General features: G+C 43.0%; 1 protein-coding gene across 1 annotated transcript; it reads right to left on the bottom strand.

Annotated features, from left to right (window-relative positions):
- Nucleotides 1–1,169: 1,169 nt before the first annotated feature.
- LOC145115672 (Serinc-domain containing serine and sphingolipid biosynthesis protein) lies at nt 1,170–3,752 on the bottom strand. The gene is made up of 6 exons (XM_079052021.1): nt 3,449–3,752; nt 3,000–3,236; nt 2,755–2,866; nt 2,450–2,624; nt 2,132–2,369; nt 1,170–1,583 (listed from the first exon to the last, which is right to left on the bottom strand). Exons 1-6 carry the CDS (start codon nt 3,621–3,623, stop codon nt 1,288–1,290), a joined length of 1,233 nt encoding a protein of 410 aa, XP_078908147.1. The 5' UTR covers nt 3,624–3,752; the 3' UTR covers nt 1,170–1,287.
- Nucleotides 3,753–14,851: the final 11,099 nt, after the last annotated feature.

Here is a 14,851-nt window from a genome sequence, read left to right as displayed (position 1 = left end):
CGGAATCAATTACCTTCCATGTTTCTACACCATTGAAACCCAATAGACATGGCCACTGAGGCCCAAACAATCATCTGACCCATCCTCAACCTGGACGATCATACCCGATAAACCGATAAAGGCATAAATACACCACAACGAATCATGGTGCCAAACTGTGCCACCTTCCTTAACTAGTTCCTTAGAATTTGTTGATTGTTGACAAGACTTAGAAGAACAAGAGAAATGCAGAGATAAAGAAAAAAATAGAGAAGGATAAACAATATGCACATGAGCTTCAAAAAAAAGACCAAAAAGAGAGGAGTAAAAGCAAATGTGGCAGAAAGAAGTCACTTGCTAAGAAAAAACCTGTTCAAAAGAAAAAGAACAAACAATCGGCAGAAGATAGTGATGAAGTTGAACTTGAATTTGAAACTACACCAATATTTGCTAGAAAGACAAAAGCAACCAAAAAGAGCATCCTCCCAGAACATTAAAGAAGTCTGACACACATATGAAACAATTCGATATTCCAACATCTTTCCAAGCTCCAAGAAACCAAAGAAATGGCCTACCTTTCCAAGCTCCAAGAAACCAGAAGTTGTGAAAACTCAAGAAAAAAAAAGTTCTACCATAGAATTGCCAAAGACAAGAAAGATGTGTGCTCAATCAACACATATGATGTTAACTTCTATTACCTCTAGAATATTTTATAAAAAGGATTTTTTTTTTTAATTTTGAACTAGTCAAGCCTGGAGGAATGAGAGACTTTCACATAAACATATTTCCCAAAGATGAACCCGAGTGATATTAGAACTTTTTCTGAGATTCTTGCTGCCAAACCTCAAGTGCAAAGCAAAGGATGTTAATCAAAGGTTAAGAACTTCCTATTCGAGTATGTAAAGGATTTTCGCCAAAAGGATACAAAGTTCAGTAAATTGTTCAAAAATATGAAAGTAGCTGATCCAAATTTTTTTAATGGATGAAATATAAGATTTTTGAAATGGAAATCGATGATCTTATTCAGAATGAACGAGAAAGAAAATATTTCAAACTCGTTCTACAATGAAATTGTGAAAAACTAAAAACAACTTATTGACTTATTTCACTTTAATACAGAATAACCTAATCCAAACACTTTTTTTTTCAAACTTCGACGTGATACCACATAAGTTGTTTTAAATAACAAATCTCAAACACCCCCTTATTTCTATTCCAAATACTTTGAATTTACATTTTTACATGGTAATACATTAAGTTGAAACCCCATATCCACATACCACATTAACACATTATACAAACAAACATCTAATAAAACTCACGATCCGGGAACATAAGCGGGGCAATTAGGGACCAAATATAAAGCCCGGCTGTGACCCATTCAGTGCCTATACGAACCCAAACCGACGTCCACCCGACATCAATGAGATCCGAGCTTTCTGAACTACTCCACCCCGATAAAAGCATTGCTGAATACATACTCGCTGATGCAAATATCAGATGGAAAAACATGTATGAATAAGTCACAGGCCTCGGTTCACTATCTTTCTTGTCTTTTTTCCCTGATTCCAGTTCATCGGATTCTAAAAGTGACGATCTTTCACCTGTAGTCAAAGAAATTAGTCTAAATGGAACAATTGTCCAATGAATATTTCACAGATTATGTAGTTGTGTCAAGTCTGTATGCGAAATGTCTCGCAAGTTTATCATGTATAAGGTGTTGTTTGTTTTTTCTAAAAAACCTCTTCTAACCACTTATTGCTGCGCCGCGCAGCACACGCGCAACACTTGGCCCTTCGCAGCTGTTTGTTTTTCTTCTGACTTAAAAACTGTTGCGCGTGTGCTGCGTGGTGCAGCACTTGACCCTTTGCTTCAAACTTCTTCACACCTTACTTTAACTTATTGCAGCAGTTTGCAGAGGTTAAAAAACAAACTTTTTATTACATTCTGCAGTCGTTTGGTCCCCCTCTTCTACTACAGAGGGTTGCAGAGATGGTCCGCACACTTCAGACATTTTCGCTTCGAAAAAACAAACGGCACCTAAGTCTTTACTGTTTCGTATGCGATTTGATTGTTTGCATTTCGTATATTTGTTTATTGATTATCGACTAGAATGTTGTAATAGAAAGAAATGAAAGTAGGATGCTATTACCTGCTCTTGGAGAAGATGGAGGGGAAAGGAAGGTGGTAGAAGATCCAGCACGAAGGGCGGAATATAGAACCGAAAGAACAGTTGTAAGCATGCCAAGAATAAGAGTGCTTGTTGTGACTGCTTTTGATTTGTTAAGACCATTGCACGCGTAATCTCGGGGTTCAGCAGAGAGACCAGTGTAACAAACATAAGCACAGTAAACTGAGATCACGGATGCGGGTAATAGGCTACCATTCACCTGTAGTTAGTTTTGGAAGATAAACTTGTGATATAAGTCGAATCACAATTTTTTGAATAAAAAACAAAAAAATTTCTTACAGCTGGATGCAGCGCAATGATGCCAAATGAAAGTGAAAGAATCATTGTCATGACAAGAAAGAAGATATTTAGACCACAGTCGTAGCCAGAGGGATTGAACCAAATAAACAGTACTCCTGGAATTGCAAAGGCAGCAATATAGCAAGTGATTGATACCACAAGTAACGCAACAAACCTGAAAAGTAAAGTATACATTAAAAAGGTGATCAGTAATATAGCAAGTAAAAATGTAATGGTTTTTCTGTAATTTTCCTAACCAAAGAAACAGGTTTTAAGATAATTTTTTCATAGAAACTTGAACTAACCACTTTTGTTCATCTCTGGCAACCCACGCATCGTTCCATGAATGTGTAGCATCCAATAATATAATCACTTGGACTAGTAAGAAGAACCCTGCTCCAAACTTTGATATCCATCCTGCAAATTTAAATTGTTTTGATTTATATCAACTAAACATTTTCTTGAAGCAAGCAGATTTCCATATAATGATATTAAGTAACATGAAATAATGAAGTTGATGGAATTAGCCCTAATTGCCAGGGTAACTAACCATAGACTGATATGACTGGATTGGGAAGGAAGAACATGAGAATGATAAGCAAAGCCCAGATCACAATCTTGAAGATCCATCCACCATGGTGCCAAGCATCACGTGTGTCGTTTTGATCCTTTACACCAATCAGCAAAAGAGCAAGTATTGTGAAAAACAAGCAATTTCCAAGGCTGACACGAAGAACAGCTTCCATTTGGAACCATTCATCCGACAGAGTATCAGAAGTGTTAATCCCTATAAACCACAAAACAAAAAACTTGATTGTTACTGATAATTAGCTTAAATTTCAGACAATAAAGTGATAGAACATAAACTAAACCAGTTACGAGCACGAAACTGGAGAAGGAAATCACTAAATTCAATTCAATTGTTCATGAAACCATACAAATAAACAAACCCTAATCACGAATTCATGTGAGGGTGTGAGGTGAAAGGGAATAACTAACATGGGATTTGCTTCAAAAGAGGAGTGCCGACTTCACGAAGGACCCAAGAGACGATTAAAGAGAGACCAAAGAGACCGCAATAGCCTAGCCTAGCTGATTTCTTTGTGATTGTTGATGCCGCCGATGTGCACAAACCGCATGTCAAAGACGCACAGCATCCAACCAAACAAGACATCCTGAAATTCGTTCTCCTTTCTCACAGGCACGAAGACGATAACAATTTCGCTCGTTCACGGCTTCAAGCTACCTCTGTTTTGATTAACCGATCTGTACGAACTCTCACGTCATTCACTGCTTTGTTTTGATAAATGGACCGACCTTCCTTTTCCATAATTTATTTTCTTGAAAACTTTTGTTAAAGCATGTTAACTTTTTTTTTCTTTTCTCAATAAAATAAATTACATGTTTGGTTCCACACCTTTGGTGAATATTACATCTTTGGTTAAAAGTTGGTGATTATTGTAGAAATGGTCGTTATTTCAAACCCCATCGGTTTTTTTTTTTTTAAAGAAAAAAAAATCACTTCTAGGTACGCCACGCAGAGCATGTGGATGACTTGGCCGTTTACAGTTGTTTTTTTAAAGACATTTGACTTAAAAACTAATGTACGGCGCAACACTAGATCTCCTCTTCAAACCACTTCTCATTCCTCTTCAAACTACTTCTCACGATACTTTGAGTTATATTATTTCACATATATTTGTTTTAACTCTTTTTCAACAATTTTAATTATTTTAATAATATTATGAAGTATATTATAAAAAATTCAAATATATTTTTCATATAATTTCAAAACCGTTTGATAAGTTATATATATATATATATATATATATATATATATATATATATATATATATATATATATATGTTGTGGTACATCGTCTATAACCAAATACTAATAAATTATAAAGTTAATCACTAAAATAATAAAATCTATTGAAACTAACAGAAGAAATAACCATCTTCTTGAAAATTTTAATAAAATGAATATGTTGTTCGCTAAATTAACAATTTTATTTATTATTATTTAGCAATTATTATGTTTAATTATTTTATATAAATGTATTTAAAAATCATATCATCAGAATGATCTTTATATTTGATTTGTGTATGAATAAAACTAGATAAATTTTGATTTAGAATTATTTTTAATTATTGTATGGTTAATTTTAGTTTATTTCAGTAGCCCGCATACATTAAAAAACAAAAAGACTTCTTATTGCAGTTTGCAAACGTTTGGTCCACCTCTTCTGGTGCGGATGGTTATAGATATGGTCCACAGACTACAAACGTTTTAGCTTTGAAAAAAAAAAACGCCTACATTATCTGGACTTCCATTGCTTGAAAAGCTCATATTCGTTGTTTGTAACATCCGGATTCCCAGGTATCCTATTTTAAGTATTTTATATTGAGTTTTAGAGGGGGGACTCGGCGAGTAGGCGCCCAGACTCGCCGAGTTGGATCGCGATGTGTTGGCCTGATTTAATGAAGGACTCGGCGAGTCCATTCGTGGACTCGGCGAGTCCACGCTGTTTAATGAAACCCTAATTCCTCGGGTTTGGGACCTATTTAAGGACCCTTATAGCCACCATTTGCGGCTACCAGACCCTTGAGAGAAACCCTAATAGTGCTTGAGCGTTTGAGAGAGAGAAGAAGCCATTATTGGACCTTTGTGGGTTGGTTTTGCTAGAAGAAGTTGATTCCAGCTTAAAGGAGGCCAAGGAGGTTGCACATCTGTGGTTTTCAAGCAAAGGGCATCATCTTTGAGGTAGCATATCGATCCTCTTTCTGTTTTGTTAAAGAATCCATGGATTTAGGGTTTTCTATACCGTTTATTGGGATGATTTGTTGGAGATATGGTCCCTTATCATGTTTAGGCTTCAGATCTGGACCCATAGTGGTCCAGAGAACCTTATCCATCTTGCTTTATGATGAGATATGAAAGAAATGGACTTAGGATGTTGTATTTGGGGCTAAATCATCAAGTAGAGTCATTTGAACGTTGCATGAGTATCAAGTTCGAACCTTTACGTGTTTATTGAGCTTGGGAAGGTTAGATCTATGGATTAGAGGAACAGATCTGACCTCAGAAGGTCATTTGAGTGTGAGCATGGAAGGAACTCGCCGAGTCCATGAGCAGACTCGACAAGTCGAGTCGGGTTGCCCTGCGACTCGCGACCTGTGACGACCCGTGGAGTATAAGGTTGACTCAGCGAGTCAAGGGAGGACCAGGGGCGTAGAGGGCAGGCGTGTACTCGCCGAGTCACCCTAGTGCACTCGGCGAGTCGGGTCAAAGTTGATCGTTGACTTTCGTTGACCTTAGGGTTCTGGTCAAGGCTGATTCAGGAGAGTTCAGGGAAGGGTAGAATGGCCTTCTACCCAGTCTGTAGAGATGAGATCATGAGAGAGTATTGATCGGGAATGTTATTTGAATAATAGGAGGAGGCTAAGTCGGGACGTTGAGCACGAGAGGTTATCCGACTTCATTGAGGTGAGTCTTCTCAAGGGTACCTATGTGTGACCGGAAGGTCTTGTATGCTATGATGTATGTGCTATATGTGGTTATGTGATATGTATGTGTTATGTATGCTATGAATGATAAGGACCGGAAGGTCAAGATGATATGTATGTATGTGTTATGTATGTTACGTATGGTAAGGACCGGAAGGTCGAGATGATATGGACCGGAAGGTCAAGAGGGTACGGACCGGAAGGTCTACCGGGATTTGGGACGGAAGTCCCCTGAGACACATGGATCGGAAGATCCTACAGAGTTGTGGCCTGGAAAGGCGTATGTGGGGTATGTGGTATTTTGGGGAACTCACTAAGCGTTTATGCTTACAGTTGTTGTGTGATGTGTTTCAGGTACTAGCGAGGATCGCGGGAAGGCGCCGGCATGATCCGTACACACTTATGGAGTTTATGATATCGAGATCTTGGGACATGTTTTGTTATGTTACAGTGGACACATTATGTTTTTATGATTATCGTGTGAATGAATGTATGTTTTTAAATGAAAAATTGTTTTGAAAAATTACGTTGTTACAAGTTAGTATCAGAGCCTTGGTTTGAGGGATTCGGGTGCATCTTCGGATGAATCTGAACTCAAACTGAGGAATTAAGGAAGTTTTTCATAAAATAAACATTTTTTCTAAAAGAGTAAAAGATTTTGAGAAAGGCAGAAGGAAGCAGTGTGTACGATCAGCCAGCGCCCGAACGGTGATTTCCCAAAATACCCTTACATTATGTGTTATGAGACATGTTATGATATGATATGCATGCTAGAGTTGGCTAGGTATTCATATTAGGACTAGAGTGGCCTGATTTTGTGATGCCTTAGCCTAGGAAGGATTTTGCTGCTATGTGATGCTTGAGAGCGAGTAGGTAGCAGTGAGGAGCTGATGAGAGGTCTACCGAAGGGTAGCCTATGCCAGTGAGATATAGAGTACTTGTGATTTGGGATCCAAGGAGGAGGACTTAGGGTGAATACTGATGCGGTGTGGACGGTAGTATAGGGCCCGTACTACTGAAGACACCGGAGCAGTGCGCACTCTAAGTAAGAATCCATTGGGTACCAAGGAACAAGTACGGTTGAGTTATCGAGTGCGAGTATGCTCGAGCGAGTCTTTGATATTCTTATGTTGTATTTCAGAGACATCATGGTTGGGACACGCCACAGACCTGAGTCGAGCGGCGTGAGTGACGAGGAGCTTCGTCAGATGATCCACAATGAGGTAGCGGCGGCGATCAGGGCCGAGATTCCGGAGATGTTTGGGTCTATCAAGACCACACTGATTGAGACTTTCGATGAGCGGTACGCTGCGGTGACAGAGGCTGCTGCTGCTACAGCTACTGCAGCTGTGGCTGCTGCCAGACCTCAGGGAGGTGACTCGTTGTTGCTTCGAGAGTTCAGCAACACGAAGCCACCAGAGTTTGATGGGACGCAGGATCCGATCGCTGCGATGAGATGGATTGCTGATATCGAGGGATGCTTCTACACGTGTTCATGTCCGGAGCATCTGAGGGTACGGTTCGCATTGAACCAGCTTCGCTTGGGAGCGAAGGATTGGTGGAAGTTCGTGACGGCGAGCTTCACTCTTGCAGAGATTTCAGCGGTGACCTGGGAGAGGTTCACCACCATGTTCAGAGACGAGTATGTTCCCCCGGTGGAGAGGGAACGGTTGGTACAGGAGTTCTTGACCCTCAAGCAGGGTACTGATTCGGTTACTGTGGTTACGAGGAAGTTTCATGAGAGGGCGGTGTTCTGCCCTGAGCAGGTGTCTACTGAGCAGGCACGTATGAGCCGGTATTTGGGCGTTTTGAGGAGGGATATATAGGAGTTCGTGTCGAACTCGACTTACCGGACATTTGTTGAGCTTCAGGCAAATGCCCAGAAGAGGGAGATTGAGTTGGAGACTCAGGCCAGGGAGGAGGCCGAGTCTCAGAGAATAGATCGGCGGCCGGCACAGTCTCAGCCGGCAGCCAAGCGGGCCAAGTCCGCTGATACAAGATCTGGAGGCCAGAAGGGCCGCACTTGCAGAAAGTGCGGCAAGGGACATGATGGGGTCTGTCGATCGGGTGCTTGCTACAAATGTGGCAAGGAGGTGCATATCGCCAAGGATTGCCCCAAGGGATTTATGGTTTGCTTTCATTGCAACCAGACTGGCCATCGGAAGGCCGAGTGCCCACAGTTACATCAGGGATCAGCACAGGGATCTGCCCCTGCTGCTAGGGTTACCGAGGTTCGGCCAGTGAAGGCCGAGGCACCAAAGGCTCGTGGGAGAGCTTTCCAGTTGACAGCGGAGGAGGTCCGTGCAGCGCCCGATGTTGTGGCTGGTATGTACTCCTTATTTATTTATGTTACGTTGAGATATTGTGCTTATATGATGATATGTGTAGGTACTTTTCTTGTGAGTTCTGTACCTGCCTTAGTGTTATTTGACTCGGGTGCGAGTCGATCGTTTGTGTCGATAGCGTTTAGTCGGCACATCAGTAGCAGGCGAGAGGCGTTGAGTCGACCTCTGCGAGTTTCCATAGCTGACGAGCGAGCGGTGTATGCTACGGAGGTGATACGGGGATGTGTACTCGAGATCTTCGGTGTTGAGTTCCCGATAGATCTGGTCCCGATAACGACGAGGGACGTGTGTGTCATAGTGGGCATGGATTGGTTGAGCCGATTTGGGGCTGTGATAGACTGCGAGTGACAGTTGGTGACGATACGAGACCCTAGTGGGGGAGTACTTACGGTGTACGGTGAGGGTACCCGATGTGGGTCAGCGTTCTGTTTGGCTGCCAGAGCGAGACAGAGTTTACAGCAGGGCTGCAGCGGGTTTGTAGCCTATGTGATGGACACACGAGAGGCCGTTGGGAGGCCGAGTTCGGTGGATGACGTTCCGATAGTACGCGAATTCCCGGATGTTTTTCCCGAGGAGTTACCGGGTGTGCCTCCCGAGAGGCAGGTAGAGTTCCGCATTGATTTGGTTCCGGGGGCAGCGCCTATCGCCAAGGCGGCTTATCGCCTTGCGCCGCCAGAGATGCAGGAGTTATCCTCGCAGCTTCAGGAGCTGCTGGGGAAGGGGTTTATTCGACCGAGTAGCTCACCATGGGGAGCGCCGATCCTTTTTGTCAAGAAAAAGGATGGTTCTCACCGGATGTGTATTGATTACTGGGAGTTGAACAAGTTGACGGTCAAGAACCGTTATCCATTACCGAGGATCGACGATTTGTTCGATCAGTTGCAGGGAGCATCTTGGTTCTCCAAGATCGATCTGAGGTCTGGATATCATCAGATGAGAGTGTGTGATGAGGATATCCAGAAGACGGCGTTCAGGACTCGTTATGGGCATTACGAGTTCGTGATGATGCCTTTCGGGCTCACCAATGCACCAGCAGCGTTCATGGATCTCATGAACAGGGTGTGTAGATCGATGTTGGATCGTTCGGTGATCGTGTTCATCGACGATATACTGGTGTATTCGAGATCTAGAGAGCAGCACGAGGAGCATCTGAGAGAGATTCTCGGGGTATTGAGGATGGAGAGGCTTTATGCCAAATTCTCCAAGTGCGAGTTTTGGTTACGGGAGGTCCAGTTCTTGGGGAATCTCGTCAACCAGGATGGGATTTTGGTCGATCCGGCCAAGATTCAGGCGGTTATGAGTTGGGAGGTGCCGAGATCTCCCACCGAGATCAGGAGTTTTCTGGGATTGGCCGGCTACTATCGGAGATTTATCCGAGATTTCTCCAAGATTGTCGTGCCTCTCACCAGGTTGACCCGGAAGGGTGTTGCTTTTTCATGGGGTCCGGAGCAGCAGACCTCGTTTGAGACACTTCGCCAGAAGTTATGCGAAGCCCCTGTGTTAGCCCTCCCGGAAGGGATGGAGAATTTTGCGGTGTATTGTGACGCATCGATATCGGGGTTGGGTGATGTGCTTATGCAGAGAGGGCATGTGATAGCGTATGCATCGAGGCAGCTGAAGCCTCATGAGACGAGGTATCTCACCCACGATCTGGAGTTGGGGGCAGTGGTGTTCGCCCTCAAGATTTGGCGTCACTATTTGTATGGGGTTCGGTGTACCATATACACGGACCACAAGAGCTTGAAGTATTTGATGGATCAGCCCAATCTGAACATGCGTCAGAGAAGATGGTTGGATGTGGTAAAGGATTATGATTGTGAGATCCTGTACCACCCGGGCAAAGCTAATGTGGTAGCCGATGCGCTGAGCCGTAGGGCAGAGAGTGCCCCGATTCGAGGCACTTGTATGAGGTTGTCAGTGATGACCCCGGTGTTGGACACCATTCGGGATGCCCAGGCAGAGGCCGTGATACCGGAGAACCGCAAGAGGGAGCGGGTGATCGGGCAGGTGCCCGAGTTCGTTACCGATAGTCGAGGGCTGATGACCTTTCAGGGTCGGATTTGGGTGCCGCATGCAGGCGGGGCACGTACCATTCTGATGGAGGAGGCGCATAAATCGAGGTTCTCGATCCATCCCGGGGCCACGAAGATGTATTTGGACCTGAAGAAAGATTATTGGTGGCCCTGTATGAAGAGGGATGTCGCATGGTTTGTTGAGAGGTGCTTGACCTGTCGCAGGGTTAAGGCCGAGCACCAGCGTCCGCATGGCAAGTTGCAGCCGCTTGAGGTTCCCCAGTGGAAGTGGGAACAGATTTCCATGGATTTCATCACCAAATTGCCAAGGACCGCAAGGGGTGTCGATGCAATTTGGGTGATCGTCGACCGGCTGACGAAGAGCACGCATTTTCTTGCTATCAGTGAGAGCTCTTCTGCTGAGAGGTTGGCAGAGTTGTATGTGAGAGAGGTGGTATCGCGTCATGGAGTACCGATCTCGATTGTGTCTGATCGAGATGTACGTTTCACTTCCAGGTTCTGGAAGAAGTTCCACGAGGAGTTGGGTACGAGATTGCATTTCAGTACCACCTACCACCCACAGACGGACGGGCAGAGTGAGCGGACGATTCAGACGCTCGAGGACATGCTTCGAGCATGTGTGTTGGACTTCGGGGGAAGTTTGGACACGTACTTGCTGTTGGCTGAGTTCTCCTACAACAACAGCCACCATTCTAGTATTGGCATGCCTCCCTTCGAATTGTTGTATGGGAGGAGGTGTCGGACTCCCATTTGTTGGGGAGAGGTAGGGCAGCGCGTGATGGGTAGCACTGAGATAGTGCTTCAGACGACAGAGCAGATACAGCAGGTTAGACAGAGGTTAATGACGGCTCAGAGTCGTCAGAAGAGTTATGCGGATCGGCGACGATCCGAGCTGGAGTTCCAGGTGGGAGACTTCGTACTCCTAAAAGTATCTCCTTGGAAAGGAGTGATCCGATTCAGGAAGAGGGGCAAGCTGGGGCCCAGGTACATCGGTCCTTTCAGGGTGACCGCGAAGGTGGGCAAGGTAGCATATCGGTTAGAGCTACCTGCGGAGTTGAGCCAGATTCATGATACCTTTCACGTGTCCCAGTTGAGGAAGTGTATAGCCGACGAGTCGGCGATGGTACCACTGGAGGATATTCAGGTGGATGCGAGCCTGAATTATGCGGAGAGGCCAATCGCGATCCGGGATCGGAAGATCAAGGTTCTGAGGAACAAGGAGGTGTCACTGGTGCAGGTCCAGTGGCAACATCGTAAGGGTCCGAGCTGACCTGGGAGCCGGAGTTGGAGATGCGGGAGCAGCATCCGGAGTTGTTTGTTGAGTAGGACTTCAAGGGCGAAGTCTGATCCTAGTGGGGGAGAATTGTAACATCCGGATTCCCAGGTATCCTATTTTAAGTATTTTATATTGAGTTTTAGAGGGGGACTCGGCGAGTAGGCGCCCAGACTCGTCGAGTTGGATCGCGATGTGTTGGCCTGATTTAATGAAGGACTCGGCGAGTCCACGCTGTTTAATGAAACCCTAATTCCTCGGGTTTGGGACCTATTTAAGGACCCTTATAGCCACCATTTGCGGCTACCAGACCCTTGAGAGAAACCCTAATAGTGCTTGAGCGTTTGAGAGAGAGAAGAAGCCATTATTGGACCTTTGTGGGTTGGTTTTGCTAGAAGAAGTTGATTCCAGCTTAAAGGAGGCCAAGGAGGTTGCACATCTGTGGTTTTCAAGCAAAGGGCATCATCTTTGAGGTAGCATATCGATCCTCTTTCTGTTTTGTTAAAGAATCCATGGATTTAGGGTTTTCTATACCCTTTATTGGGATGATTTGTTGGAGATATGGTCCCTTATCATGTTTAGGCTTCAGATCTGGACCCATAGTGGTCCAGAGAACCTTATCCATCTTGCTTTATGATGAGATATGAAAGAAATGGACTTAGGATGTTGTATTTGGGGCTAAATCATCAAGTATAGTCATTTGGACATTGCATGAGTATCAAGTTCGAACCTTTACGTGTTCATTGAGCTTGGGAAGGTTAGATCTATGGATTAGAGGAACAGATCTGACCTCAGAAGGTCATTTGAGTGTGAGCATGGAATGAACTCGCCGAGTCCATGAGCAGACTCGACGAGTCGAGTCGGGTTGCCCCGCGACTCGCGACCTGTGATGACCCGTGGAGTATAAGGTTGACTCAGCGAGTCAAGGGAGGACCAGGGGCGTAGAGGGCAGGCGTGTACTCGCCGAGTCACCCTAGTGCACTCGGCGAGTCGGGTCAAAGTTGACCGTTGACTTTCGTTGACCTTAGGGTTCTGGTCAAGGCTGATTCAGGAGAGTTCAGGGAAGGGTAGAATGGCCTTCTAAGTCGGGACGTTGAGCACGAGAGGTTATCCGACTTCATTGAGGTGAGTCTTCTCACTATACTGTACCTGGAAGGGTACCTATGTGTGACCGGAAGGTCTTGTATGCTATGATGTATGTGCTATATGCGGTTATGTGATATGTATGTGTTGTGTATGCTATGAATGATAAGGACCGGAAGGTCAAGATGATATGTATGTATGTGCTATGTATGTTACGTATGGTAAGGACCGGAAGGTCGAGATGATATGGACCGGAAGGTCAAGAGGGTACGGACCGGAAGGTCTATCGGGATTTGGGACGGAAGTCCCCTGAGAAACATGGATCGGAAGATCCTACAGAGTTGTGGCCTGGAAAGGCGTATGTGGGGTATGTGGTATTTTGGGGAACTCACTAAGCGTTTATGCTTACAGTTGTTGTGTGATGTGTTTCAGGTACTAGCGAGGATCGCGGGAAGGCACTGGCATGATCCGTACACACTTATGGAGTTTATGATATCGAGATCTTGGGACATGTTTTGTTATGTTACAGTGGACACATTATGTTTTTATGATTATCGTGTGAATGAATGTATGTTTTTAAATGAAAAATTGTTTTGAAAAATTACGTTGTTACATTGTTTGCAATAACATCGAAGACAACTTAATATCTCTAAATGTCATAAACTTTCATGGGATTTCAATGTCAATCAAGTCAAAATTATATAAGGTCGCATTGTTTCAATGTCTCAAGAATCGTTATTGACGTGTAATTTACAGTCTATAAAATGCAAATGAAAGTCAAGATTTTTTGAAGATTATCCTTGAACTAATGTATATTATTATTAACAAATCATTTATAGACATACCATATTTTTTATTATAAACAAAAGAAATTTAGTTGTATGTGTCATGGTGACTACTTCAAATTGTCTAAGATTCTCTTATGCATCGTTGTAGGTGTCATGGTGAGATACACTAACATATGCTAAATTTTTTTAAACCAATTAACGAAATCTTTGATTTGAAGCAAAAACAAATTAAATTTAGTTGAATACCCAGAAAAATTGAAATAATGAATAATATTATTCAGATTTTGAGATGAAAGAACTCCTTTCCAATTAACATTTGGGGCAATAGAATTTGTGCCAAAAGGTGCCAAGAGGTGGTGTTGATTAACTGATCTTGCAAGTCTTGTGGTTTTTCAAGGTCTATTGTTTGTATGTAACTAAAATACATGGACACTTAAAAGTAACATAACAATTTGGATATGACAAATTTAAAGCCTCACAGCCCTTGATTTGCAATAATCAAACATCACAATAGTTTTTCTAAAATGTATATATAAAATATATAAAAGCACAAAATGTGAAAAATTTATAAGGGAATTAGCAACTGCCTCTCTTCATCATCTGTCATACAAATAAGGGATATTATCATAAAAGCCCTTAATTTTTTCTGAAATGCTTGGTTTTACCCTTTGAGTTTTTTTGGTCCGGTAAAGACGCGGGTTTCTGTGAAATTGTGCATTTTTGACCTTTTAAGGGGTAACCCGGTTACCAGCCGGTTGCATAAACACATGGAGAGTTCTTGGCGCGACACATATCGCTGACGTTGGATTATAATTTTTCCCATTTGTGAAAAATCAAACATATAACATAAAGAAAGGAGCATAACGGGATTCGAACTCGTGCCCTCTCACTCCCAAACCTAGAGCCTTACCACTACGCAACGAGTTTTTTTGTGTTTTAATTCCTCAAATATTATATATAATGTATAATACGGGTTAGCATTATTATTATTATTATTATTATTATTATTATTATTATTATTATTATTAGTATTGTTATTAGTAGTAGTAGTAGTAGTAGCGAAAACCGCATGCTCTGATACCAACTTGTAACACCGTAAATTTTCAAACAAATTTTTCATTTTAAAAATCAAGTAATTCTCATAACATAGTTCACAAAACCCCCCCAAATGATAATGTTTTCAAAACACATATTCAGAAAATGTTTTAAACACAATCCAGGATCCTCAAAATGTAACTCCGCCTCGTGTGTACAATCAAGTCGACGCCTTCCCGTGATCCTGAGAAGTACCTGAAACACATAACACATAACACGGTAAGCACGAAGCTTAGTGAGTTCCCCAAAATACCACACACATCTCATTATACTCT

This window comes from Lactuca virosa, chromosome 5 (assembly GCF_052849685.1).
Source record: "Lactuca virosa cultivar CGN04683 chromosome 5, Lactuca_virosa_CGN04683_v6, whole genome shotgun sequence".
NCBI lineage: Eukaryota > Viridiplantae > Streptophyta > Magnoliopsida > Asterales > Asteraceae > Lactuca > Lactuca virosa.
The sequence above is the reverse complement of the archived record's forward strand: the minus strand, read 5'-3'. Positions and strand labels throughout refer to the sequence as shown.

What these genes read in the sequence shown, in the direction of transcription:
- LOC145115672 (XM_079052021.1), bottom strand. Translation starts at nt 3,623, where the DNA reads ATGTCTTGTTTGGTTGGATGCTGTGCGTCTTTGACATGCGGTTTGTGC. An exon ending in TCCAGTCATATCAGTCTATG is followed by an intron (nt 2,867 to 2,999) that starts GTTAGTTACCCT and finishes TTAAATTTGCAG; the next exon opens with GATGGATATCAAAGTTTGGA. An exon ending in TCATTGCGCTGCATCCAGCT is followed by an intron (nt 2,370 to 2,449) that starts GTAAGAAATTTT and finishes AACTAACTACAG; the next exon opens with GTGAATGGTAGCCTATTACC.